Source organism: Ostrinia furnacalis, unplaced genomic scaffold (assembly GCF_004193835.3).
Source record: "Ostrinia furnacalis isolate ACB-3 unplaced genomic scaffold, ASM419383v2 OfSCF0197, whole genome shotgun sequence".
Taxonomy (NCBI): Eukaryota; Metazoa; Arthropoda; class Insecta; order Lepidoptera; family Crambidae; genus Ostrinia; species Ostrinia furnacalis.
In genome coordinates, this window is record NW_021130436.1 from 433,634 (window position 1) to 460,914 (window position 27,281).

At 34.9% G+C, this 27,281-nt stretch overlaps 2 protein-coding genes across 5 annotated transcripts in view; one reads left to right on the forward strand and one right to left on the reverse strand.

Moving 5' to 3' along the window:
* The window catches only part of LOC114355268 (uncharacterized), a 51,915-nt gene extending 33,798 nt beyond the window's left edge, over positions 1-18,117 (forward strand). For 2 of the 4 annotated variants that reach the window (XM_028308050.1, XM_028308033.1), the window contains exons 2-5: positions 12,693-12,802; positions 14,255-14,326; positions 15,383-15,548; positions 16,278-17,982. In XM_028308050.1, the coding sequence (XP_028163851.1) occupies positions 12,771-12,802; positions 14,255-14,326; positions 15,383-15,548; positions 16,278-17,306 (1,299 nt within the window). In that variant the 5' untranslated portion in view covers positions 12,693-12,770 and the 3' untranslated portion in view covers positions 17,307-17,982. Of the gene's footprint in view, positions 1-2,711; positions 2,871-5,607; positions 5,706-12,692; positions 12,803-14,254; positions 14,327-15,382; positions 15,549-16,277 lie in introns of those variants that run through there. The other 2 variants (XM_028308024.1, XM_028308042.1) reach the window with 2 other exon arrangements.
* Positions 18,118-18,375: 258 nt separating this feature from the next.
* Positions 18,376-27,281, reverse strand: part of LOC114355264 (inactivation-no-after-potential D protein) — an 83,636-nt gene continuing 74,730 nt past the window's right edge. The window contains exons 10-15 of the mRNA XM_028308011.1: positions 26,542-26,649; positions 25,437-25,561; positions 24,195-24,356; positions 23,496-23,633; positions 21,413-21,667; positions 18,376-21,281 (exon numbers count right to left, since the gene is read on the reverse strand). Of these exons, the coding sequence (XP_028163812.1) occupies positions 21,494-21,667; positions 23,496-23,633; positions 24,195-24,356; positions 25,437-25,561; positions 26,542-26,649 (707 nt within the window). The 3' untranslated portion in view covers positions 18,376-21,281; positions 21,413-21,493. The remainder of the gene's footprint in view (positions 21,282-21,412; positions 21,668-23,495; positions 23,634-24,194; positions 24,357-25,436; positions 25,562-26,541; positions 26,650-27,281) is intronic.

A 27,281-nucleotide genomic window follows, 5' to 3' on the forward strand; every position in this document is an offset into this window, starting at 1 on the left:
ATCGCTAGGCCTGGTAGACAAACAATACAGACTTAACAGTAATAGTTAAAGATACTGACAAAAGTTTACGAATTGATTGCAAAGAACAGGGGGAAGGTCAACACTGTCTCCGTCTTAAAAAATATTCCTGCCCTGTTGGTTACCTACTTATTTAATTTTATTAGTCCGTCATAAAAGTTCTTCTGAAAATTCAAGCCTACTTTATAGAAAAATAAAATTATTACAAGAAGTTATTTTTCAATTCGAGTGTCCGATCAGGGAATCGAACTCAGGAGTCATGGAGTCGATCTGTCTTATCATTTGGCCACAGTAAGAGGATAAAAATTATTTAAGTAGGTAATACTACTATAATAGGTAATAATCATTCAACACATAATTATTATTCCCTACCTTAATCCATATTTATAAAAGCGAAAGATCACTGACTGATTGACTGTCTCACTCACTCATCACGAAATCTCAGAAACTACAAGTGCTAGGAGTCTCAAATTTTGCATGGGGGTTCCTTTTAGAACGTAGGTGCTCACTAAGAAGGGATTTTGCAAAATTCAACCATTAAGGGGGTAAAACAGGATCCACGCGTACCAAGTCGCGGGCGGCCGCTAGTAGTAAAATAATCCTTTGTTTAATAACTTTACCTTTATGATTCACGATCAGCTAACCACAATGTGGTTTAGTCCCTTCGAGCGGACGTACATGATTCATATTTATTTATTGCCTTTTCAATTTTATGTCCACTTGTCAGTGCCAACAAGTACCTGGCACTATCAAAGGAGATTTATGTACGAATTGAATATTAATCGACGAGAGAGTACTTACGTGTAATACAGAAATTAACTGCTGTCGTACTTAAAGTTAAAGCCAGGCACAGTATTAAGGTTCAGCCAAACCAACGCGATCACACGCGATCAGCCGGCGTGCAGTGATGGCAGTCAATGCATTTAAGTCTGATCGCCATCGCTGCACGCTGGCTGATCGCGTTGGTTTGACTGAACCTTTACGCGTGTAAAAACGCATTTAATAAAATTGTTTTCCAATTTGGATTTTTGTTATAATTTAAATAATGCATTCAATTTTGCTAATCATTTTACCATTTTTGAAAGAGTGCAACATTTTCTAATACTAAAAATAAATCGGTGTGCTATTTTGTTGTCAGCAGTAGTATTTTCGTCATTATAATAATTTATTCGGTAATTTTTATTGTTCCTTCGACTAAGCTGCTTACTACGTGGAAAGTTGAAGGTAAAAAGAAATAAAATGTTAAATGAAACTTAATTATAAAACACCTTAATTATAAAATACATTTTTTACCGGTTTTGGATAAAACCGTCGACTTAATGAAGTAAGTTTCACCGTGTTGGGACAAATTCATTATCAAATACGTCATTACATGCGTCATCGTTTAGCGGGAGAGCTTTGGGCTTTGTCCTAAAACAAAAGCTTTACCGTTTTCTGAAAGTTTCAATCGTTTTTCCAATCACAATAGTGATAATACATTTTGTATACAGTAAAAACTGGACATACAATGTACATCAGGAATGATTTAAATGACTAATACGAGAATACGACTGAATTACGCAATAATTTACAGGAACATTTTACATTGAAATGAATCAATATTAAACGAAAATCATGTTGATGAATTACAAATATATTTAGGCTGGATTGCACCATCTTACTTTAACAGGTTTAAGAGTAACAATAACTATAACTGGTAATGTTTGTGTAGAGTTTGATATATTTTTGACGTTTGTTAAAGTCAAAGTACCTACGATGGTGCAACTCAACCTTCCTGTAGATAGGAATTAATCATTAAAAATTATTAGAAAAGAAAATTAAGTTGCATAATGACCAGCTGCATGACCGTAGGAGTATGTTAATTCTATCACAGTGTTGGTGATAATTATTAATTAATTATGTATTAAGGTTACATATTCAAAGTTCTCTTAATTGTATCACGTTAACTTAATTACTTGTCCTCGATGGAACACGGGGTACGTATAAACACATTCTAAAGAAAGACAAACATATCAATTGGTATGTTTCGTCATCTGTCATGATCTATATTGCGACATGAGCACTGCATTCTGGAAGCAACTGTTGGTATCCTCCTCACATTATGGAGTAATTAAGACGAGTGCGTCACTCGATACATCCCAATTTATGAATCAGTTACAAGTCATAAGCGATTAGAGTGTACTAATTTTTAAAGACTAAAGAGTTTGCTCATTTGTAATGAAAAAGGCGCTCTTGTTTCGTGGGAATATAAAGATGATGTTAATGTTATACCTGATATGCCTTTGGGTGTATTTTCTTTTCATATCATTGCACTTATTCCTATGTTCCTACTCTAATGTAACAACTTTTATCTCAAGTCTAATAATAAAATTGTTAACATTTAATTTTGTTTAAGATTTTGAAGCTTTATGTTACTTTTAATCGTACGAAAGGAACTGCTTTTTACATAAATTTTACCATTAAAACGAGTAAGTATTTATTTCTTTTAACCGTCGAAAATCTCACTAAAAGATTTATAAAAAAAATTAAAGAAAAATACCACTAGATACGAATTTCTCCAAAAGCTGCTAATGATGCAGCTTTGTCCCTTCTATTGCTTAAAAAAAGCTCACACCACCGCTCCCGCTAGCTCTTGTAACTCACTCGCTCACTCCTCAATGAGCCACACGAGCGAGTCGAGTCACGTAGACGTAGCTCAGTTTCACTTCGTCGCGGGCGCAGGTGCAACGCACCCGCTTTATTACTCGCACGCGTTTCGACCGTTGATTGATTGCGTTAAAAAGATATCATTGACGATTTTGGTGCGTACCGTGTAGTGTTTGTGAAGTGCCGAATTTTGGATTGTATCTTTGGTATGTACATTACCTTTAGTTTTGAATTTGTGATCGGTTTATTTAGAGAAAGTTGTCGTAATTTTGTTGTGATTTTCATTTATTTTCCAGTGTTGGGATGAGTCTTTTGTAGGTATAATTGCTAATTAATTTAATAGCTGGATGAGTAGTTTTGAACTCAATGTAATGTGTTAAGTTTTCGAGGGATAATGTTTTCTTTTTCGTGCTATCAATAACGCTTTCATTTCAATAAAATGGAAATTAAATAGCCTATTACTGATTTATGTAAAAACTATCATTTAATTTTTTAAGTTTCCTCAAAATTAATTCAATTTTACAAGTAAAAAACATTCATTCATCCATCCATTTACCATTCATCTTCACAAACTTTATCGCATTTATGATAATAATCACAATATTATGATAGGAATATCAGGACGATAGAGTAAAAAAAGTAAAATATTCCTTTTCTTGTTTGATAAGGTTTTTCCATTGTCACTAAGAAATACCTATCGTAGATTTTAAATCGATAAATATTTTCCTTAATTTGGGACAAAAAGTACTTACTCGTAACAATGAAGTTTTTACTGCTAGAAGTAAACGCGTGGTACTTTTTCAACATAAATACCTAGTACAGACCGCGGACTCTTTTCATCACAGGGAAAAGTATCAAAACATTTTATTAACTAATAGTGTTTTTTATAATTAGACACAACAAAAAATATTAACAAATTGTGCTTATAAAATAAAGAAATACTTTTTGATCGAGTATCAAAGATTAGTCACACTTCTTAGCGTTCACGATTTTATGCGGTTTTTTGCCTCATCCTCAAAAATAACAATTTCATTAGAAGCTGGTTTTTACACAGGTAGGTATTATCGGGGGAAATAATTGTTTTGGGGATTTTTTCCGTTTGTTTTGGAATCTTCGATGAATTAGAGCATAATAATATAATAATCGTATCAGTATAATAACTTATCTTTTCGTTGTCTTAGAAGGGTGACCTAATATTCAGAATGCTCTAAATAAATATTTTTATTCTAACTTTTATGTAACTTGTATGTAACTTCCAAACTTTTTCGCGTTCAATAACACATTACAATGAATTGTCGTCCAAAGATATTTAATTTATTTATATTTAATTATTTTAAGACTAGGCGCAGACCACCGATTTTTAGTTGGCCGATAGTTGTGCCCGATTTTCAATTGTTTGAAGAATCGGCTTTTTTATTCAAATCGGTGTAATGTGTGCCCTTCCATACATGCCCATACTGATCAACTGCCCGACTAAAGTATTGGCCGACAAAAAATCGATGATCTGCGCCTAGGCTTAAGTTTTACAAGATATGAGTAACATAACAATATTTTCTATCATATCAATGATAACATTGTGTAATAAAATTTGTTTACCGGCATTCAAATGAATAGAACAGGGAAAACCGATCTGAATCACCGCCGACGGAGAAAACCAGACTTTGATGTACTTATGTTAAACCGATGGGTAGCGAAACCAATAGATTAAGACGGTAACTTATTCAAACGGGGTAGCCATTGAATTTATAAAAAGATAACATTAAAAAATGGTATTACATATTTATTTGACATTAAATGATTTTTTTGTCATCATTTGATTGCAATTATTTTAAAGTCTCTTGACTTTGAAAATAATAACATCTGGGTAATTAATTAGTCATTATTTTTATTAAAGTGCATTTAATATCATACATAGCTATTTTATCCACACTTTCAGTTGTGTCATAATGCATGCCCTTCCTTAAGAGTAGGCGCACACCGTTGATTTTTCGTCGGCCGATAGTTTAGTCGGGCAGTTGATCAATATGGGCATGTATTGTATGGGAGTGCGCACACTACGCCGATTCGATTTGGCCGATTCTTCATACAAATTAAAATCGAGCACAACTATCGGCCAACTAAAAATCAACGGTGTGCGCCTACTCTAACAGTGTGTGTTTTTATGATAACCATCCATATTCTTGCTAAAGATCACTGAAGAAATGTAAATGAAGTTCTAATAATTTGAAATCCAGAGTAGTAGCGAAAAACCTTTCAAAAAAGGTGAACGGAGTTTTCACGTTCGGTAAGATAGTTTCGGAAAAATGCTCTAAGTTCTGTTATTAGAGCTCTATGTACCACGGTTGTACGAACGATCGATGATGTCGTCTATAAGCTGAGCTTGCATTTATTGGCAATAAGCAGCCCTGCGCCTGAGCATCGAGCCCGGCTTAGAGCTATAAGGTTAAGTTGAATGTTTAATTGTAATTGTAATTGAAAATAAAATATATTTTTCCGCGAAAGCTCTCGGATAGGGCATAACTCGCGCGTTTCAATCTTTTTATGGCAAACCGAATCAACTCTGGAAAAAGCTAGTTTTAATGTTATTTATAATGTTTAATAGTCGTAATCTATATATATAAAAATGAAATCCGTTTTCCGTCGTCACGACATAACATGAAAACGGCTTGACCGATTTGGCTGATTTTTTTTTTGTAGTTTTCTAATACTCTGTACCTACAAGGTTTTTACGGAAAAAAATATAAAGAAAATCTCTACGCTAAGGCGGTACGAAGCTCGCCGGGTCAGCTAGTTTTATATAAATATGTATACTAAGATTACGTAGGTAATACACATTTCTGTATTCTAACAATGCTAAGACGTTTTATCATCCTCTCATAGGTTCGCGGATAATCAGCGAGCTGTCAGTGATAACATATTTATATGCCTTATCACCGCATTATCATTCAGTCACTGCGTAACACTAAGGTGCTAACCTTTACATTGTGAAAATATATTATTGGTGCAGTAATTTAAAACAGTGTGACATTGATTGCGCTTTGGTAAGACATTTTTATTACTAGTTGTGTGTTGTAAACTCAAATAATTTACAAGTTAACTCTAATATTATTTATTGCCATTAGTTTGACACTGGTATATTTAGTTGTAATGTGAATTATGATGTGTCGATATTACGTTATTAATGACTCAGATGATAGTGATTGACCCATAATTACCGAACTTCACAATTTGATGGTTAATTTATGAGCTGTAGCAGGTTCGTATTTCCATTGGGGAAAATGTTATAACAATTAGTTATTATTACTTATTAGAAAAAGTATAAAAATATGGTGAAGAAAAGACTGACAATCCTATAATAGAAAATAATGATCGTATCTTAGGCTGGGTTGCACCATCTTACTTTAACTTTGAAACACGTCAAAAATCTGTGAAACTCCATACAAAAAGCACCGGTTATTGTCATAGTTACCGTCAAAGTTAGGTGGTGCAATTCAGCCTTGATCTCTTAATCTAGAAGGATTAAAAATAAATAGTAAGTAAGTAATGTTTTTCCTTAAAGTAATTAATTCATGAATATGACTTGTTTTCCCTAATTACCAATAAGGTTAATTACTAATCTACCTAACACTAATCCACGAAGTAAATGTATTTATTTATTACTATTATTGCACATTATTGAATCATAACATTCAACGAACAACTTGTTAATTTTGTCTAACATCATAATAGATTACATTTAAAAATGCTATTAACACACTGTTATTATTAAGAAATCATTTTATGAACACGATGTTATAAAACTTGTTGTTTTTATTTTAATATTTTGAGTACATAATTATTATTTTAGATTTTCGATTTCATTTGACAATAATCTAAAAGTACAGATAAATGAATCTTTCTAGATATTATTTTCTTATTCACGTTTAAGTCATTTCCGATTTTGATAAGTATGAATGAAGTTTCCTCATTGGTATTTTGAAGTGACGCGTTTATAACAAGTGACGTGCTAATCCATGAAAGTATGTGCTAATCTTTAAATCTATGCTTACCAATATACATATAAGACAGATGCGTCTTATAGCGTTGTAATACAGGCTATTTTGCTTTAAAATGTCAGATGTGCTGTCGATGTCGACTATACTTACTTATTATATGTGTCTGTTTATTTGTTATTTTATCACGATACCCGAACCGCGAAATCATCTCTTATGAACCTTCTAAAGAGGTAAAGTTGTGCTAGTAGTATGTACTACTTTTATTTATTTATTTATTATTAGGCATACACAACAAGTACCTAACAATCACAAATAATATTTAAAGAAAGTAACATGACTGTGCTTTGATCTAGATCATCACTCAAAAAACTTTTGAAAAATGCATATTACTTATGTTCTGGTTTTTGATGACAAAAACAATTTTTGATCACTTATTATTTTTTTGTTAATAACCTAATTACTGAACTAATTAACATAGGCGCGGACATTAGTTAGTTGTTAATTAAAATTAAGTACATATTATTATAGTAAAAAGTTTTACGCGCCTTTGGTATTTAATAAGTATTTTCAACTCATATATAATACTAAATATTATTTCTTAATCGAACAAAGAAATCAAGTAAAGATTTATTTAGGAAATTAAAATTTAAGTAATTAACTACAAAACAGACAGATAAAATTTAATGCCTTATACAATAACCTCATAAATCATTGTAACGTTATCGGGTAAATACATAAGCCCACTTAATTCTAAAAAAATCCTTTATTTACTTATGATTTTATTTATTTATACCTAGATAGGTGCAGTTTTATTTTAATCTGTTTGGATATTTTGATATAGGACCAAATAAGATATCGGCAAATGGATGATTTAGCCAGACAGGGCGCGGAGGCTTGATGTTCACATATCTCCCTTAGTCACTTCACCTAGTCCAAGAGAAATAGTAGTGTGGTTTCGTAGAATATGGGGTTCTTTCGTCCGTTCGTTTCAGCCAAATGAAGTCTACTGGACAAAGGCCTTCCCGCAAGGCTTTCCATAATGAACGGTCCTGCGCTGCCTGCATCCAGGTTCATCCCGCTACCCTTACCAGATCGTCAGTCCACCTAGTAGGAGGCCCACGCTACGTCTTCCAGCCCGTGGTCGCCACTCGAGAACTTTTCTGCCCCAAAATATGGGGTATAAAAATTATTTTTTTCTTCTATCGTGTAGGTAGACGACAATTATTATTATTAAGGTCACAGGCACAACACTGATGACTTTATTTATAAGCTGCCATAAGTGACATTGTGATGCGTGTACCACTTTTATTTACAAGTATCTAATCCAAAAGGTCAGATCTTGTAATCCTTTGGAACAATGGGAGGAAGTGGTAACCGCAACGCCTACTCATATCATGATGTGGAATGACAGATTAAGGGCATTGAATAAGTTCATATACCCATTCATTTTAGGCTCTTATAAAACTTAATGTTCTTTCTTTCGGGAAGACCTTATTGTAATTTTTCAGACGGGACTTTCATAAAACAGCAAATTTTTAGTTTTTAGATTGATTATAAAACCAAGAATTATACAAAATTAAATAATCATGGTTGCTCACATTGTAAATATCACCTGAAAATATCAGCAACCAATGTGTGTAACCTGTAAGTAACATTAATCGCCCAGCAACCGGAAGGTAGTGGCTTCTATTTCTATTTGAGCCACCTGTGTGCCTACCATGAGTTTACGTTAGGTGAGCTCGCTAGCGAATACGTCAAAAAATTCTATGAAGATCTTATTTCTTGAAAGTAGCCACTAGGGGCGCTGCACAATATGTCATACATTTAAATGTCATTTTTTTACGCAGTCGCTAGCGAACACACCTAACGTAAACTCATGGTAGGCACACAGGTCTGGTATCTTTTTGAGTCTTTAAAAATAATAGTTACCACTTGAAAGACAAAACAGATTGGTAGGTAATGATATAGGTATCAAGAAAATCTGAAATTTTCTTTTTCTTTTCCTAAACATATTTTATGCTGAACATTTACACACTTAATCCTTCACCAGGCACTACCTTCATCGCGTTATTCATTAGCAGAATGGCGTCTAGTAATGAGTCAATCAATACACAATCACAAAATATAACAGAAGGTAAACTCCATACTAAGCGCGCTCGAGTCACGCAAACATAGACACCGCTCACGTACGCGTTATCAAGACTGTCTTGGACGAATGCGAGGCGCGACTGCCTTCGCTTGAGTGACGCTGCTAACGCGTTTGTGAAATTATTTTGTTTGTGCGAAATTGAGTGGACAACAAAAATGGGGTATTATAACATTTGTTAAGTAGATGGTTGCTTACACTCAACATTAAAAACTAAATTTTCGTTTTTTAAACTAGCAGTTGATTCCGGGAGGTAAGTAAGGTATTTATTTGTATTCAATAATTCGTTTAACATTGACAAATTGAAATCCAACTCAATTATTAGGAATGTCGAAATGTTTTATAGAGGTTTTACGAATTATTGGATAATAGTGTCAACCACCCAACTACATACTACGTGATACTACTTCCTTCTCGTGTATATGTTTGCAAACTATTACTTTAATAATAACGTACTAAACATAACTACATAATTATACTAATATAATGTGGATATCTGTTGTTGTCTTTCTTCCATAGTATTAGGAGTCACATTTTTTTATCATAACGAAATAAGCGCAACACATCATGACAAGACAACCCTAGCGCGACGGCCGAGCGCAGGCATGCAAAGCGAGGTACATACATGAGTTTACCTTCTGTTATATTTTGTGACACAATGTTGATTGTTGACGTACTCTACTGTTTGCATTTGAAAGTCCCTGCTCCTATTTACAAGTCTACAAATACTACGTGTGTTTATGTACAGGATGCTCTAAATGTTTATTTGACTTGATTTTGTATCTATAAAATTATCTGTATCAATAAACAATCGGCTGAATAAATATTTATTTAAGCACAGAAAAACATGCGAAAAACGTTTTACCGATAGCATGTGTGCTTACCATGAGTTTACGTTAGATGTACTCGCTAGCGAGTATGTCAGAAAAATCTATGAAGATTTTATTTCTTGAAAGTAACCGCTAGGGGCGCTGCACAATATAAATGTCATCATAAGAAAACAAACAGGTTCCAGGTTCAATACCTATCGTTCTGGATTATTTTACGACTATCTGGTCTAATCCTTCGTTAGCGTACTAATTTTTATACGGGGCCAATAGTACTTAAAGATATTTAAAAAATCATAAATCCAATAAATCAAGATAACCCTTGACATTTAGTCCAGTCAATGAATGCTTTAACGACGGTGTAGAGAGAAATCCCTGGAACACAATTTCTGACCTCGGGACTTTATTTAGACTAGTTAGGAGGTGAACATAGCAAAAGTCCCCGCCCTTAGCCCTTGAGCCGGCGGGAAGAGGGGGGTTTAAAGGTACCACTTTTCGGTTTTTCGCTTAATCCTCGGAAACTATGCGTCCTAGTGACATGGCTACTATGAACCAAAAAAAGATTATTCAATTTGCTACAGGTGAGACTGTCAAGTTTTTCTATATCTTGTATAGTTTTCGCGGTATCTGCTCTAGAAGGTCTGTAATATTGAAAGTTTTAATTTTGTCTTACATTTCCCCATCAGGAGAAAATCAACTAAATCAACATTGAGCAAACATTATAGACATGCGGAAGCATGTTAAGCCTAGTTCCAGGGAGAGGACTGCATCGTGTGTATATTTAGACGAACCAATTGGAGCCACTTTTGACTCCTCATCACTCAAAAACTACTGTGCGTTAACATTTCAAATTTGGCTCATGTGTTCAGACTTGCAAGATAAACATCAGCTTCCAATTTCATAAATATACCTCAAACGGTTATTTAGGTATTGACGTTCAAAAATCGATATTTAGGACACTAAAATCTATCTATCACCTGTGAAATGTTAAAATTTAATGGTTTTTTATTTTTCCTTTGTATTTACACATCTACCTATCTGGATGCCAAATTTGAACCTTCAAGGTCATCTGGAAGTGGTTAGAATTTCGTCTATAGGTCAGACATGTAGATTTTTGGACGTCAATACCTAAATAACCGTTTGAGGTATATTTATGAAATTGGAAGCTGATGTTTATCTTGCAAGTCTGAACACATGAGCCAAATTTGAAGTGTTAACGCACAGTAGTTTTTGAGTGATGAGGAGTCAAAAGTGGCTCCAATTGATTCATCTAAATATACGCACAGTGCAGTCCCCTCCCTGGAACTAGGCTTAACATGCTCCCGCATGTCCAAAATGTTTGCTTAATGTTGATTTAGTCGATTTTCTCCTGATGGGAACATGTAAGACAAAATTAAAATTTCCAATATTACAGACCTTCTAAAGCAGATGCCGCGAAAACTATACAAGATATATAAAAACTTGACTATCTCACTTGTAGCAAATTGAATAAGCTTTTTTTGGTTCATAGTAGCCATGCCACTAGGACGCATAGTTTCCGAGGATTAAGCGAAAAACCGAAAAGTGGTATCTTTAAACCCCCCTCTCCCCGCCGGCTCAAGGGCTAAGGGCGGGGACTTTTGCTATGTTCACCTCCTGACAAGTCTAAATAAAGTCCCGAAGTCAAAAATTGTGTTCCATGGTTTTCCATCTATAATGCTTTATTGACTGGACTAATTTGATTTTCGAGAGCATGCCGATTCGCCCCAGTTTAGGTGTTGAGCTAAACTGTAACACTTTAAAGCCATTGTATGGTAATGAGGACTCAGCACAGCCTTACTCTCGAACGAGGCCTTAAATCTTTATAGCACACACAGAACCAACAAGTCACTTCTATATATATAAAAGAAAGTCGTGTTAGTTACTCCACTTATAACTCAAGAACGGCTGAACCGATTTAGCTGAAAATTGTCAGGGAGGTAGTTTAGAGCCAGGAGAAGGACATAGGATACTTTTTATCCCGTTCGAAATAAAAAAAAAGTCTGCTTATTTATTGCCATTAAGGCGGAACAAAGTTCGCCGGGTCAGCTAGTTTTAAATAAACACGACTCATAAAAAATTGGTTTTGATGCCCTAGTTTAGTTAAAACTTTGCAAATTTGATCAAAAATACAACATGATTTCTTGTTTTTATGGCATTTAATAAACCATTGTGAGTAAACGGTGCCAATAAATGCGCGATGAAAATTAATTGTCATTTTGTTACATACCTATAACTTATTCGGTTATGGGCTGATTTTTCAATCGTCAAGCTGAAGATTAACCTTGTCATTTTGACATATTTCCCATACTGAAACTGTCAATGTGCCAAACTTATTCTACAGTTAAAAGTTATCCAACGATCGAAAAATCTGCCCTAAAGCTAGGCCCCTATTCAACCCTTATGACCCCTTGGTCCACCCGAGTCTATAATTTTACAAAAATAAATGCTTGAGAGAATCGACGACTTCTATGGCAATTTCAATCACATACATACATACATACATATTACATAGGTACGTACATTTCGATCAAGTGAAGAGTCTGTTCTGTTTGGTCCATATGCAAGGGCTGGGCAAGATGGAGAGGTCACACGGAGATAATGGTTAAAATGTTAAGAATAAGGGTATTATGTCAATGGTACCGTAGTTAGAAATCACATTCGTTGCTACAATAATACTCATTAAATTGCTCCAATTTAAATCAAGTTCAAGGCTTGGCTTTGAGTGAATGTTCTTCTTAAAGTATGACTTACGGAACAATATTATATTATGATATAAATTTATTTTATTTTGAGTCTAATATAAATCAGGGATAAAACAAAAAAAAATCGGCAAAACAAACTACGATCGCGAATATTAATAGATTCAAAGTGCGCTCAGAGCATTTACAAGAAGCTCGATTCGAAATGGTAGTCTATGTTTAATTGAATAGAAGAAACTTCTGACAAGTGTTAGAAATTGAACTAATCACGTTTATATCGAGTTTTCAGGTTAATTTCATAACATATTCAGTTTTTAACCATCCATTTTCTTCATTACAGATGCTGCCATCCCCGGAGACGTGACAAAACCAAACAATTGGATTTTTGGACGAGATGTGATCAATAGACAACATCAAAATGTTGCTAACATTGTGCAAATCGTGCCAGTAGTAAGTACATTGTGATTTCCATTTTCTTCAAGAATAATTTGATTAATACAAAATAGCTAAAGGACAATGACCAAAAGTGGTCCAAATGTCCACCACTAATGAGACCTATATTGGCTTATAGTCCATTAAATAGAGATTAACTTTCAGTATGGGACGAAAAAAAAATAAGCTGTCAGTAAAAAGTTATGACTGTTTGAAAAATTGTAGTAGTTTACACGCTAATCTCAGGAACTACTGGTCCGATTTAAAAAAATATTTTTGTTATGGATAGCCCATTTATCAAGGATGGTTTTACTATAAATAACATCACCCTACAACCAATAGGGGCGGAGCAGTAAAGACATATGTTGTAAAAATGGGAAATATTATTAAGTTACTATTTTTACGCGTACGAAGTCGTAGGCACAGCTAGTACAAATAGTATAATATTTAATAAAATTCATCTATAACCCCGCGCCACATGCGACATGACATAACATGCGTAGATTAGTCCAAAATGTGCAATGGATAGAATAATATCAAGAACATTTTTCGGGTGAAAAGGTAAAAAACAGACTTTTTAATCAGTCATAACTTTTTACTGACAGCATATTTTTGATTGCGGTTTGGTTATAATGAATCAGTATTTAGTAGACTATCTTACTACATAGGTCTCGTTAGTGGTGGACATTTGGACCACACTCCATACATTTTTGGTCATTGTCCTTTTAACTTAATTCTAAGTGATTAAATTGCACCTGCATGTAACTTAATACGTGTAAACCAGCCTAAGGAAGTAGTGTTTATAAATTAAATGTTTTATTCAGCGACACAAAACACATCAAGAAAATCGTATTTGTTTGTTCTTTCAATTATTACCCATTGCCTTACAAGTCATCCCCTCATTGCTACATCAGATATTATTATTTAGCAATCTGAAACTTTAATATTGATTACTGATAGACGTTTTTTATCTTCTATAAAGTCCTCAAAACTGCAAATTCACTTTGAAGAAGGATCTTAATCTTAAGTGAAAAAAAAATTCACAGATCGAATTCTGCATTCCTACTTTATGATGTAACAAGTGTTCCAAATATGGTGTTATTATCAAAATCTTTTTTCCTTAAAACTGTAATCATGCTGTCCACTTGGCAATAGTTATTTTCCCGCCTCGATCACGATAACTATGACGGGACGTCAAGATAGTGAGTTAGTGACAACGCAAACAGAAGCGGGAAATTTGTGACGCCGTCATAGCGAGCACGATCCTTACGGGTGAAGGTGGCGGAAATTGCAAAAGTGATTACATTCTAAAAACTAATTACACGTTTTGTAAAATTTGATTACAAGTTTTAATGTACTTAAATGTAAGTGTCAGTGATACAGAAATTGTCACTTATTTCTTAGACGATTTGTTTTTTTTTCACAAAATTTAAGTAAAATGTTTTTATGTGTTTTGTATTTAATTTCCAGCTGCCTGGAAACTATGTACTGGAATTGCTGTGAAGAAAGGTTTTGCTTCGATAAGAAGATAGCAACTTACAAGTAAGTATACTTACTCATTTTCTCGTCTCAGCCAAATGACGTCCACTGCTGGACAAAGGCCTCCCCCAAGATTTTCCTCAATGAACGGTCCTGCGCTGCCCGCATCCAGGCTCTTCCCGCGACCTTTACCAGATCGTCGGTCCACCTAGTAGGAGGCCTGCCCACGCTACGTGTTCCACGCCCGTGGTCGCCACTCGAGAACTTTCCTGCCCCAACGGCCATCGTCTCTACGAGCTACGAGTATGTGCCCCGCCCACTGCCACTTGATTTTAGCAATTCTGCAAAAACTCATTTTCTATTTTCAACGTAATTTACCCAAGAGGCCTGGCATTGGCTTATTGAAAGCGCTTTTATTATGATGATTGTGTTAAAAAGAACCAAGAACACCGTCGCCGTGACAGAAGTTCAATATTTTAAAATGTTATTTAGAAAACAGGGCTGTAGCAGAACATTAACTAACACTCTGTATTTGCACTTGGACCCATTGAAATAATCCACAGATCACGATGCAGTTCTATTATCGGAGTATCACAATGGCAATATTATCTTTGTTTCGAGATTATTTTAGTTTCCAGCCTTCATCTTTTAATAATAAGGTGTTTACACGAGTGTTTACTTCGTTTAGATTAGATTATACTGTCTGATAATAAACTGTCAGTTTAGGATTGCTAAGATAAAGTAGTAATAAATGTGTCTTTTCAAAATTTAATTACACGATTAAGATATTCAGGGATTCGTTCGTGGACCAGATTTGTTCATGTGTTAGTAAAATAATAGAGATAGCTAATGGTTGGAGGTTTATTAACTCTTATATTTAACTTTAGGAGCTAACGTAATCATTATATGGCCAACAATAGCAATAGTTGTAATGCTTTAAATACTTACATCAAATAAATATTTTCTTTCTTTCAACAAATTAAAAAGATTTTCTGTCTGTCTAAATGCACTACTCAATTCATAAAAAAATACGAGTTATTACAGGTTTTTTTTCCTTTCCTTTACAAATTCTATTCTATTAAAAAATGTTTGCTAATAAAACGTTTTTACCCATTCCAGACTAGAAGACGTGCCTCCAGCGTACACAAACGGCTATGCCAACATGGGCGCGTCCTTAGACAATGTGGTGACGGCGCAGCCTATGAACAACAACCACCTGCCGCCTGAAGCCATCACCGGGAGGGAGATCAACGAGTTACCGCTGCATGCTGACAAACTTTATGAGGTAGGAATTTTATTATTGTTCATTTTAACTGCCAGAATCGTCGTATTAGGTGCTAACTAGTTTTTTCCTGCATAATAAATCCTTTTAAAAATTCTATTACACGCGCGTATATCCTTTCAAAAACTGAGATAAATCTACTCATGCTTTTCAAGGAGTATTATCTACATCTACATCCCTTTTCAGCTAAATTAGTTAAATAGTTTAAGCTTGAAAGGTTGCAGACAGACAGAGAAATAGAGAAGGGTTGGTTCATAAAGAGCCATTGGAGCTGTCTGACATGTTACAAGAGTTTTCACATTAGTGATTGAGAAAGTTAAACACCGTCTTCAACAAAAGTGTGGTGTATTGTTTGTAATTTACCCACATAAGGAATACTTGTTGTTGATAGATAACTACGAGTAATTAGTTAACTTCCTGTCTGCGGTTCTTCCTATCTACATTATTAGAGCCCGTATTGACGCTGATAACATAATTTGGGCAAATTGGCAAATTCCTAAGTTCAATGATTTTGAAACAATTAAAAGTATTTAGAAAATTTATATCGGTAAAGGAAAAGAAAATCTTTGTTTGCAGAAGTAGGTGCAAAGTAAATGAAACATGTCCAATACTTTTTCAGTTTGTTGTATTATTCTGGTTTGTATAATATAAGATTGTTGCTTTGCTTAGATGTCATATAAAATGTTCAAATAAGTATTATTATTTAATTAAATACCTTTTGTTTTGTTACAGGTATTCTCTAAGTCATTAATATTTAGAGATGAACACGAGTTGAAGTCCAAAGGCAGCAATGATTCGTTGGATGACATAGAAACTAAATCAGAACCTGACTATTTATCAGACAAACCAAACAGGACCAAAGTGTACTTTGAAGACGAGGTGAATTCGCCGGTGACAGACTTCGAAATCATGTTCAAAGATGAGCTCATGACAAACTATGACATGTTCAAAATTGACGAAGAAGAAGAAAGTGACAGAAAGAGCCAAGACACTGAAGAAGGATTGACTATGAACGTTGTTGCTGTTAGGAAACAAGATGTAGTTAAACCTAGTACCGTTACAATGAAAGACGAAACGAAAATAACAACGCAAAACCCTATTTACAAATACGATCCAATTTCGGTTGTCGCTTTACCTTCAACGTTAAGTTTACCTCGAGTGGAAAGTGTTAAGGGTATTTTAAGAAGCAACAGTGCAAAGACACTTGAAAGGGTGGACAGTGGCAGCAGATTGTCTAAGCCAATGTTAAACAGAGTCGAAAGTCTTAAGAGTATAGATCCTACCAAAATCAACAAAGTACTAGCCAGAGTGCCTCATAGAAGTGCATCTTTCCTGAACATTCCACAGCATTTAGCACCAGAGAAACCTCCGTTGATAAAATCCAAATCAATGGTAGGAGTAACGGCAGCGGGTGATGCTGAAGTAAGACTGAGCAGTCTTCCAGATACCCCTATAATTAAAAGTACGAATCTACCAAGATTCTTTGCGGACAGTCCAGCGATTCCAGAATACAAAGGTGATACAAGTTTACAAAGCATTAAGAAGAAAACAGAAATGATGTTCCAAGAAAATGACTTCAGTATGCCGAGGTATTATGGAACTGTGGCGAAGTCTACAGAAAATATTCCCGTTCATGAGAGCAAGTCCATGCCCGACTTGAGGAATCCGGCTTCTAGTGGCAAAGTTAGTAAGAGACTCGTAAAGTTAAGAGGCAGGTTGAAGCCTTTAGTGATTAGAAAGAGCTCTGAAGAAAAACTATAGGAGTTATTTAATTCATTGGCCAAAAATATCCACCTTTAAGTTAGTTTAAGTCTTTCTTCTACTTAATAATTACGATACTATACGTAAACTATAATTTATAATATTGATCTCGTGTGAATGACATAATGTGAAAATGTGTGTTCAGTTCCTGTAATTGAAAAAACAAGATTGGCATTGATTGCCTGAGGGTTCTTATGATTATCTATAATACAAACACGCACGTTACATTATAATTGAATGTTTTGGCTTGAATACCAATAATTCTTGTGTATGTTTAACTAAATGAATAAAATATTGTCAGAGCCTTATTGGTAATAAGTAGAGTCTAAAACAAGTTTTTATTAGGTGTGTTACATGAACTATTGATTTGCATGTTATTTAAATGTTCTTTTAGGCACACAAAGACGAACAAAGTAAAATAACGATCAATCTCTATTAATTAAATAAAACTCTTAAGATGTTTGTGGTTGAGATGTAATCTAATTACCTACCTTTACTTATATTAATTTGAAATATTATTATCCCTTATAAAATATTATCAGTATTTATTGCTCAAGATATCGTACCTACATGAATGTGATTGTAATTAAGTTAATTGTAATAATAAGTTGCAGCAATAATCTTGATGCAATGTAACAAAAAGTATTAATTTCACAATATTGTTGTAAATATTCTAGTCAATTGTTAGTNTAAACATCAATTGTTAGTAATAGGTAACTTCACTTTCGCCAAATTTACTTAATAATAACTTATTTAAGTCGTAATAGATCTGTCGATTCGAACATTTTCATTATTTAGTTAACAAAATATTTTGATTACATCATAAAGTATTGTAATTAAAAATGTTATTACTTAATTTGAAAAACTTATTATTTTGCATGGTGTATTCTCTTAATACGCAATCAAAATGAATGAATTGTTTTGTCATACTTCAATCTAAGTTTAGAATTAGTAGGAAAAACAATAAAAATGTTGATCATTAAAAGTTGCCTTATTATAGACAATCAAAATAAAAGACAAATTTATTTAAAAAAGCGCACAGTTTATTACTGGATCACTATTTTATACACTTCCTAGTACACAATAGGTAAAACTTTAAAATCCAACTGTATAATATAAGACTGTTCTTTGGACTAAATATTATTCACTAGATAATCTGAAATTTATAATAGTGCTTTCCGTAATTCATTATTTCTCTAGAATTAATTAGGAAAATAAATCTAGAGCTAAAAGCTAATATTGACAAAGAGTGTATACTAAAAAAACTATTTAATCAGTAGTGCTTAAAACAAAACTTAAAATTCCTAACTTTAATAGATATTTAATCACTTTTAAAATAAAATTGAAACAACGTAATAATTTAAACGACTAAATATTTTTATTTTAATAATATTTTAGTTACAAGAGGGTAGGTGATCACAATATTATTTATCGACTAAAACTATAAATTATTAATCTAATATAGATGTAATTACATTATAACCGGCAAATTCCACCATTTATACATCAGTTTCCACGGCATATTATTCTTTTCTATATGGCACCAAAGTTTTAATAAGACTCAGTTTATGTTTTTTTTTCTATTTACTTTATTAAATAAAACACACCAAAAGCTGTCAATTATTAATAATATTATAGTATACCTTCATTTAAAATAAACACAGCAAAACTCTATAGAACTTTGTATATTAATAAATCCGAAATACGTTATGTAGTGGTATTTTTTTAGTTCAGGCCATGTAGATTTTAAAAACCTCGGAAAATCTGTCGCTAATCCTACATTAATTCTAATATGTTTAAAATACAAGGAGAAACCACACTTTGTACACTTTACAATGATTTAGAATTATGCTACGCAATCCATCCGTTTTAAATGCAATATTATAAATATTTTATAGGAATTGGCATTTTATTTACGAGATGTTATAAAAATTTACTTAATTTTGACTGTTTGATAAATCACAGATAACTTGTAAGGTAAAACAACAGAATAAAATTTCCTAATTTTATCTGAAACAAAATTGCTAATATAATTTTGACAAATAGGTATGTTTCTAACAATCAAGAAGTGTTATCTATGAATTTACTAAACAGCCTATGAGAATTTATATCTCCTGAAACCATAGGAATAAAACAATAGGCATTTTCTCTATGAATACTCAGTACAAAGTACTTCGTTATTACACCATAGTTAAATGTTTTACGGTGTGAAAGGGATCGATTTTGGCAGAATCAAATTCAGTCCATTTCTGGGTTCAAAAACCCCGGAAATTCTTGCCGGTAAATAATAATAGTTAAGCACTCTTAAAAAATACGTGGGTACACAACAATGTTTGTGAAAATGTTACGCTGAAAACAATTATGATTTTTTGCTCTAATAGGTATACTGACGAACGAACTCGTGTAAATCAAGAAAAATAGAATAATAAGTAAGTAAATAAATAATTCAGAGATCTAAAATATTAGGTATATTTAGATTTTTGTCAACCAGTCCCTTACATACCGTTTTGTTATAATTATTAATTTATTCTTCTAATTTTGTTTTCACTAGCTTACTAGCAGTATGTTAATAACTAGAGTAGAAGCCTAAATACTATTTTTGTTAATTTAAAAGGCATTTTTATAGAAAAGACAACGATATACAGGTTAACGACTAGAAGGGTCTCATTAAAATATTACGGCACATTAAGTGAAAACTACTTTATAGTTAACTAAATCTGTGTGAAATCTAGAATACTGAAATAACCTCTGCTTAGACTACAACCAAAGGGTCATTCCGGCCTAGCTTTAAATTAACGATAACTACAAGTAATCCAGATCTTATATCTTACAATACTGAATCTCATTACAAAATAAAAGTAATTACAGGGTGTAAGAAAACTGGCACGAACGTATGAATAACCACATTGGTGGTTAATTGTAGATTCAAATACTATTATAGCGCCAAAAATATTGAAAGCGTCGTATATAATTTAGTTTATTATAATTTGATCAAAATAATAATAATTAATTTAATCACTGACGGCCTCAAGAGGTATGTAATCAGATACTAGCACCGTTATTACAAATTTTCTTCCATCCTGCAGCTATTTTTGACAATACCACGACTTAAAATGCCTAGAATTTACTAAATAATTGAATCCATACCTTGGTTATATTAATTTCTATAAAATAATTTAGTTAACATTAACTCCAAAAAATATTAATTACATTGTATTTACTGGCCATAGCATTACGTAATTAGTTTTAATTACAGGGATACTTTTTTATTTTTCAAAAATCGAAAGTTTAAATACGAAAATGCACTCATAAAAGTTTCATATTTTTAGTTGAAAACTATTTTTAGTTTTTAAATTACAAATGTGTTTCTGTTAAAGAACTTCAAATACTTATTGTCTCTTCACTTTACTTATGTATCTTGCGAAAGCTGACGAGGACAAGGATAAGTTAGGAATAGTAAAATTTTGGCCTGCATTTATAAAAATTTAGTTTAAACTAAAATTACACTAAAATCGTTGCAAAGGGTTCGAGTTTGGAGAGAAAAAGGATAGATTTACTTAGAAATAAATTATTTTAGACCTGAGGAGAGACCTTCTAATATCCTAGATTCTATAAAATCTATTCAGTCTTCCCACCAAGCTCGAACACTTGTAACTGAAACGCTATGAGAGATAGATGGCGCTAGTTATATTAATTTTTCACTTTATGAGTTGAATAAAACCCAAAGACTATTAAAACTTTGTGTCTTGACTTGATCTTATCTTGAGTCAAGCTATAATTGGCTATAACGGCATCAGTTACTATAGATGACCCACGCTGAACTGTCCCACCAAACTCAATGACAGGGGGGCGCTACCATCGTTCAACTATATGGTTTCCAACATGGCAAAAATCGAAACCAGCGATCCGGTATTGACGATGGCGCCCCGCTGTCAATGTCATGGATAGGACAGTTCAGTATTTTGGAACTATATCCGCCCCCCTAGACAAAACGCACTTTTGATCGAATCGAAAATCGAATCCGTCATAACTCCATACAAAAAAGGGGCTTTTCGACCACTTTTCGACTGGTTTGCGATTATAATTTGCACTTTGTCTAGACCCACAGGGGTTTTCATTGCTTCAGTAGCGTCATTTACATAGCGAATAGCGCCATCTATCGCCGAGTAGCGATAACCGCCAGCCTATTATCGAGCGATGACTTTGAACCTCTTCACCTTGATGGCGGTTTTGTTCCCGCACAGTTTGAGGGTGGTGGCAACGGTGATGTAGTCTGCTGCTGAGAGGTCCTTGCCGTCCACTGATAGTAAGAAGTCTCCGCGTTGAAGGCGCCCGTCTAAGTCTGCTGGGGAGCCCGCAATCTGATGAAGAAAATGAAAATATTATAAGGATAATAAATGACGTAAACCTTTAAAGTAGCGTGGGCAGGCCTCCTACTAGGTGGACCGACGATCTGGTAAAGGTCGCGGGAAGGGCCTGGATGCCGTGCATCGCATGACCGTTATTGTGGAAAACCTTGGGGGAGACCTTTGTCCAGCAGTGGGCGTCATTTGGCTGAAACGAACGAAACTTTAAAATGGTGATTGGCTGTTGATCACTGAATTCCAAAGAAGTTGCTATAAATTCTCCCAATCTCCAATCTTCTGCTTCGTTCATTTCAGCCAAAAATGACGTCCACTGCTGGACAAAGGCCTCCCCCATGGATTTCCATAACGACCAGTCCTGCATCCAGGTTCTTCCAGCGACCTTCACCAGATCGTCTGTCCACCTAATAGACTTGTCCACGCTACGCTTTCCGGCCCGTGGTCGCCACTCGAGAACTTTTCTGCCCCAGTGGCCATCAGCTCTACGAGCTATGTGCTCCGCCCACTTCAAAAATCAAAATCAAAATAAAAAAAATGTATGCATGTTACTTTGAGCCTTCTTATTATGAGGCCCATAGTAAACGACCACGTCTCAGATCCATCAAATGTCAGTGCTACAAATAAGCGCTGGTAGGGCCCAAAAGATAATAAGTCATGTGAAGTGCCCCATAAGGGCTACCTTTTTAGGGTTCCGTAGCCAAAATGGCAAAAACGGAACCCTTATAGTTTCGTCATGTCCGTCTGTCCGTCTGTCCGTCTGTCCGTCTGTCCGTCTGTCCGTCTGTCCGTCTGTCACAGCCGATTTACTCGGAAACTATAAGTACTACAGTGATGAAATTTGATGGGAATATGTGTTGTATGAACCGCTACAAAATTATGACACTAAATAGTAAAAAAAAGAATTGGGGGTGGGGCCCCCCATACATGTAACTGAGGGATGAAAATTTTTTTTCGATGTACATACCCGTGTGGGGTATCAATGGAAAGGTCTTTTAAAATGATATAAAGTTTTCTAAAAAACATTTTTCTTAAAGTGAACGGTTTTTGAGATATCAGCTCTCAAAGTCGTAAAAAGTATGTCCCCCCCCCTCTATTTTTATAACTACGGGGTATAAAATTCTAAAAAAAATAGAGGTGATGCATGCTAATTAACTCTTTCAACGATTTTTGGTTTGATCAAAGTATCTCTTATAGTTTTTGAGATAGGTTGATTAAATTGACATAATAAGTTTATTATATTTGCTGCTACGGAACCCTTTGTGCGCGAGCCCGACTCGCACTTGGCCGGTTTTTATATTTACTACTAGCGGCCGCCCGCGACTTCGTTCGCGTGGACCTCGTTTTACAACCGTTAGATATCATGTTGATAGACGGCGTTTCACGCCTTCCCCCGAATGAATATGCACGAACGTCAAAACAGTAGTTTGTCCAGCGCTATAGATTTTAATCAATGATGATAGATGGCGCTTTTTAGGCACGTTATATTTATTTATTGACATGTATTTGTCACATATCGACATAAGTTATAGCCTATATATATATATGTTATATATATAGGCTATAACTTATGTATATATACATATATATGTTAATCTGGGTTATAAACAATAATACTGTAAAGTTTCAACAAAATCCGTTCAGTAGTTTTTGCGTGAAAGAGTAACAAACATCCAGACATCCAGACTCATGCAGACATCATGACATCCAGACATCCAAACTTTCGCCTTTATAATATTATAGTAAGAAGTAAGATAAGATATTTTGACGTTCATAAGTGCCACTTGTGGTCTAAACTGAATAAAATAATTTGATTTTGAATACTTACAGCATCTCCCAAGTAGACCCCAGTGCCTTGTACCGGCGCGACGTACGTAAGCCCGAGCGCGCGGCCTGGTTTCCGAGACAACTCCACTTCCACTTCAGTATATTGGAGTGGCTCTGGTCTATAGATGGTCATCTTCATCTGGAACAAGACAAACATTATTTTATTAGATGTTCGATTTGTTTTAGAGCTTTACAAGATTCCCAACTCTCGTTCTGGCCACTGCTATTTTTGTAATAGCAAAAAATTTTCTATCCACAACGAAGAAGCTATTGACCTACAGATGGAAAGTGATGATCAGGCCGAAGGTGGAAGCGAGCTTCATCCGGAATTCTTAACCACAGAAGGACTGGCTAAGTACCTTACCTCCAGCTGCCGGAACATAACGGCTTAGGGTAATGGTTTTATTTTATTTCATTTTTATTTTTCTTTATTCATTAAACCACAGCTTTTTATAATAATAATATTTGACGTAGATGATTTACTTTAACAGTGTCATTATTACCTCTGTCTCGAAATCTTTTAAAAAAGTAGTTACCTAAGTAAACCGAGTAAGTGGAAAGTGATAGGCCGTCGCAATAAAAACCCCGCTGATTTCTTTAAAGATCATATTTTAGTCAATAATATTCTTATTAAACTTCAGTGGCTTTGCCACGTTCAAGAGTTACCAGATCAGATCTGCTAAAGTTTCTTATTCCATACCTTGGGCACCTTCTGCTTGATGGTCAGACACAGCCGCTCGTGCGCCATGTCCTTAGTGATGGTAACGCCGTTGCAGTCGCGTATCTGGTCGCCCACCCGTAGCCGGCCGTCCTTTGCTACTGCACCGTTTTTGTATACGTCTAGGATTATTGCTGCTGCTCCCTGGAGATAAAGACCATAATTGATTGACGGAGTGTCATATAGGGAGACCGTAATTAAGTGGAGAGAAGGATCCTCATCGATATAAGACATCTTTCCAAAAAGGTATCTTTTGGCAAAAATACAGGAATTTTTCAAAATGTAATTAGAATTTTAAGGACATTTTTTAAAATGTAATAAAAACACAATTGAAAAGAATTATTTTCAAAAATGTAATTAGAAGAAAATTGAGGAGCTAATTTTCAAAACGTTATTAGAAGAAAATTGAGGCTTTTTTCAAACTGCAAAAGAACAAAACAAAGAAGATTTTTCAAAATGTAATTAGAACTAAATTCAGAAGTGTTCAAGTAAAGGACGAGTTTGAGGAGTCTTTCCTGAATGATAAAAAGGACAAAATTGAGGAGACCTTACAAAGAAACGGACCTATTCTCAAGTCAATAATTAAATTATATCAGAGGGCTTAGTGTGAGTACATGAATACACAAAAATACATATGAAATTTTAGTTCTTGAAAGTTTCCACAAGGGGCGCTGTACATACTGTACAATCCGTCGTACATTTAATGTCATTTTTTACGCGCTCACTAGTGACGAGTTTTGATGTACCTAAACACACTACGGCCCCAGAGCGGTATCATTGTATTTGCATTAAGATAGATAACATAATATAATTCCCTAGCACTACCAGAGTAAATACAAATGAGTAGGTCATCTTCATAGAAACGCACCAAGCGCGGTTTGTATGTGAGCGCGCCAATACGTATGCGGCGCGCACGCACACACTGACAAAATTCGGCGCAACTCCCCGCTAATCCCCGCTATATTTTGTCAGTGTGTGCGTGCGCGCCGTTTCTATGAAGATGACCTACTCATTTGTATTTACTCTGACATTGCCGTTGCCGGCGCGATCAAAGGCCGATGACAGGTCGCGCGACCCATGACAGTTCACGCGACCTGTCATTTATTTATTTATTTATTAAAGACGCAAAACAGATTACAATTAAGGTTTCACAAATTGTATTTCCCTATGATCCCTATGGCGATCTGCACGCGTTGGTGTGGTTGAAGCTTAAGCACTACGTACGTTGATTAGCGTATCGCTGCCTCCTAACAGCACAATTCCAAGCGGCTCGCTGGCGGTGCTTAGCTCGATGACCGTATCCTGGTTGGCCGCGATCGGCGCCGTCGCCGGGTCTGGGGGCGGCTCCGCTGGAAGAGTGGACAATGGATGAATAAACAAAGGTATAAATTCATCATCATCATCATCATCATCATCATCATCATAAAAAATAAAAAAATAAAAAAATAAAAATATCGTTTATTGCTTGCTTTACAAAAAAGGAATTACAAAAAAAAACTTATATTAAAAAGGTGGAAGCAACTGGAGGTGGCTCAGCTTGTGCTGCCAAGGACTACTTGCCCTAGATCATCATCATCATCATCATCATCATCATCATCATCATCATCATCATCTTCATCATTTCAGCCACAGGACGTCCACTGCTGAACTAGGCCTCCCCCAATGATTTCCACAATCGCCAGTTGGTGGCGGCCTACATCCAGCATTAATATTACAACGTCACAAAATTAAGTAATACAATAAATTGGATAACTGACACAGTCAATCATCAAAGTTATTAAACCTTTGATTTTGACACTCTCATCTACTTTACACTGGAGAGAAGTCGAGTCCTAACTTCGAACCCCTCCTATGTTCTTAAGATTAATTTCGTTGTGAGTCTAATGACAGTTTATCTTTCCCCCGGGACAAACTTGAAACTGGTTGACTTGAAAAAAAAACGTTTATTGATTTTTAACACAATTAAAAGTAATTACAAGAAACAAAAAAAAAATATTGCCAGTCAAGCTAGCGTCGTAGATCCTGTAGCCACACAAGAGTTGCAGCGGGAACGAGAGGTGGGGGAATAGTTTCTTATTCGAATGGCTTCATTTTGCATCAAAATACGTTTCCTGATGAACAAAGGCCTTATCGAGGGATTTCAATAACAACTGGTTTCTACGATCCTGGTATACAGACATTTTACGCAGCCCTACAGAAAGGAACTGATCTCTCTGATTGATCTGATGTCAATTCGAATCCGAATCTTACTACAATGATATTTTGCAACAAAAATGTTAAAGGTGTAGTGATGACTGTTTCTTATTGATACACAACTGGTAAGACCTACCTTTCACAGGAGAGGGTGCGGGCCGAGGAGTGACGGGTCTGGAAGCCGCTTTGCCGGGGTCCGGGGTTTGGTTCCGGCTTGCAGGGCCTGATGTCGCGCTGCCTCCCGCTGAACAAAACAAAAACAATGCTTAACTTCGTAAAACCTTTCATTGAACAATTCTTTTAGAAATGGAAAATATCAAGTCAGAATCAAATGTCCTTAGTTACCTAGTATGCAATGTAATATTCGTGATACTTAATTTCGAAATCGCTTCACAGAACGAAGTACTATTTCACATACAAAAAAATCCGATGATGCCGAAATTCTGGAGCGAAGTGATTTCAGAATTAGAACTGTCACGTTTTAACTGTGTCTAGTAGGGGGTCTGGAATGCAATGCTTCAAAAATACATCCTAGGGTAAAAAGCCACGGAGAAAATGTTTAGTCTTAAAGTGACTTATTTCCCAAATTACAATTGGGATTCTAAGAGTTCCTCTAAAAACCTTAGGCCTGGCTTCCACTAAAGCGAAGAGGAGAGGAGATGACGTGTTTGAATAACCAAACACATTTCGTTTTTTCCAATTACCATTCCGCTCAGAATTCGGTTCAGAAATCTGATGGGTCATGCTCGTTTTCACCATCAATCACTAATTTTAAGTGGCCCTTATGAAAACAAAATGCCCGTTATGTGTTACCATAATAGGGGACACTTAAAAATTAGGGATTGATTGTGAAAACGGGCATTATTCAAACAAATT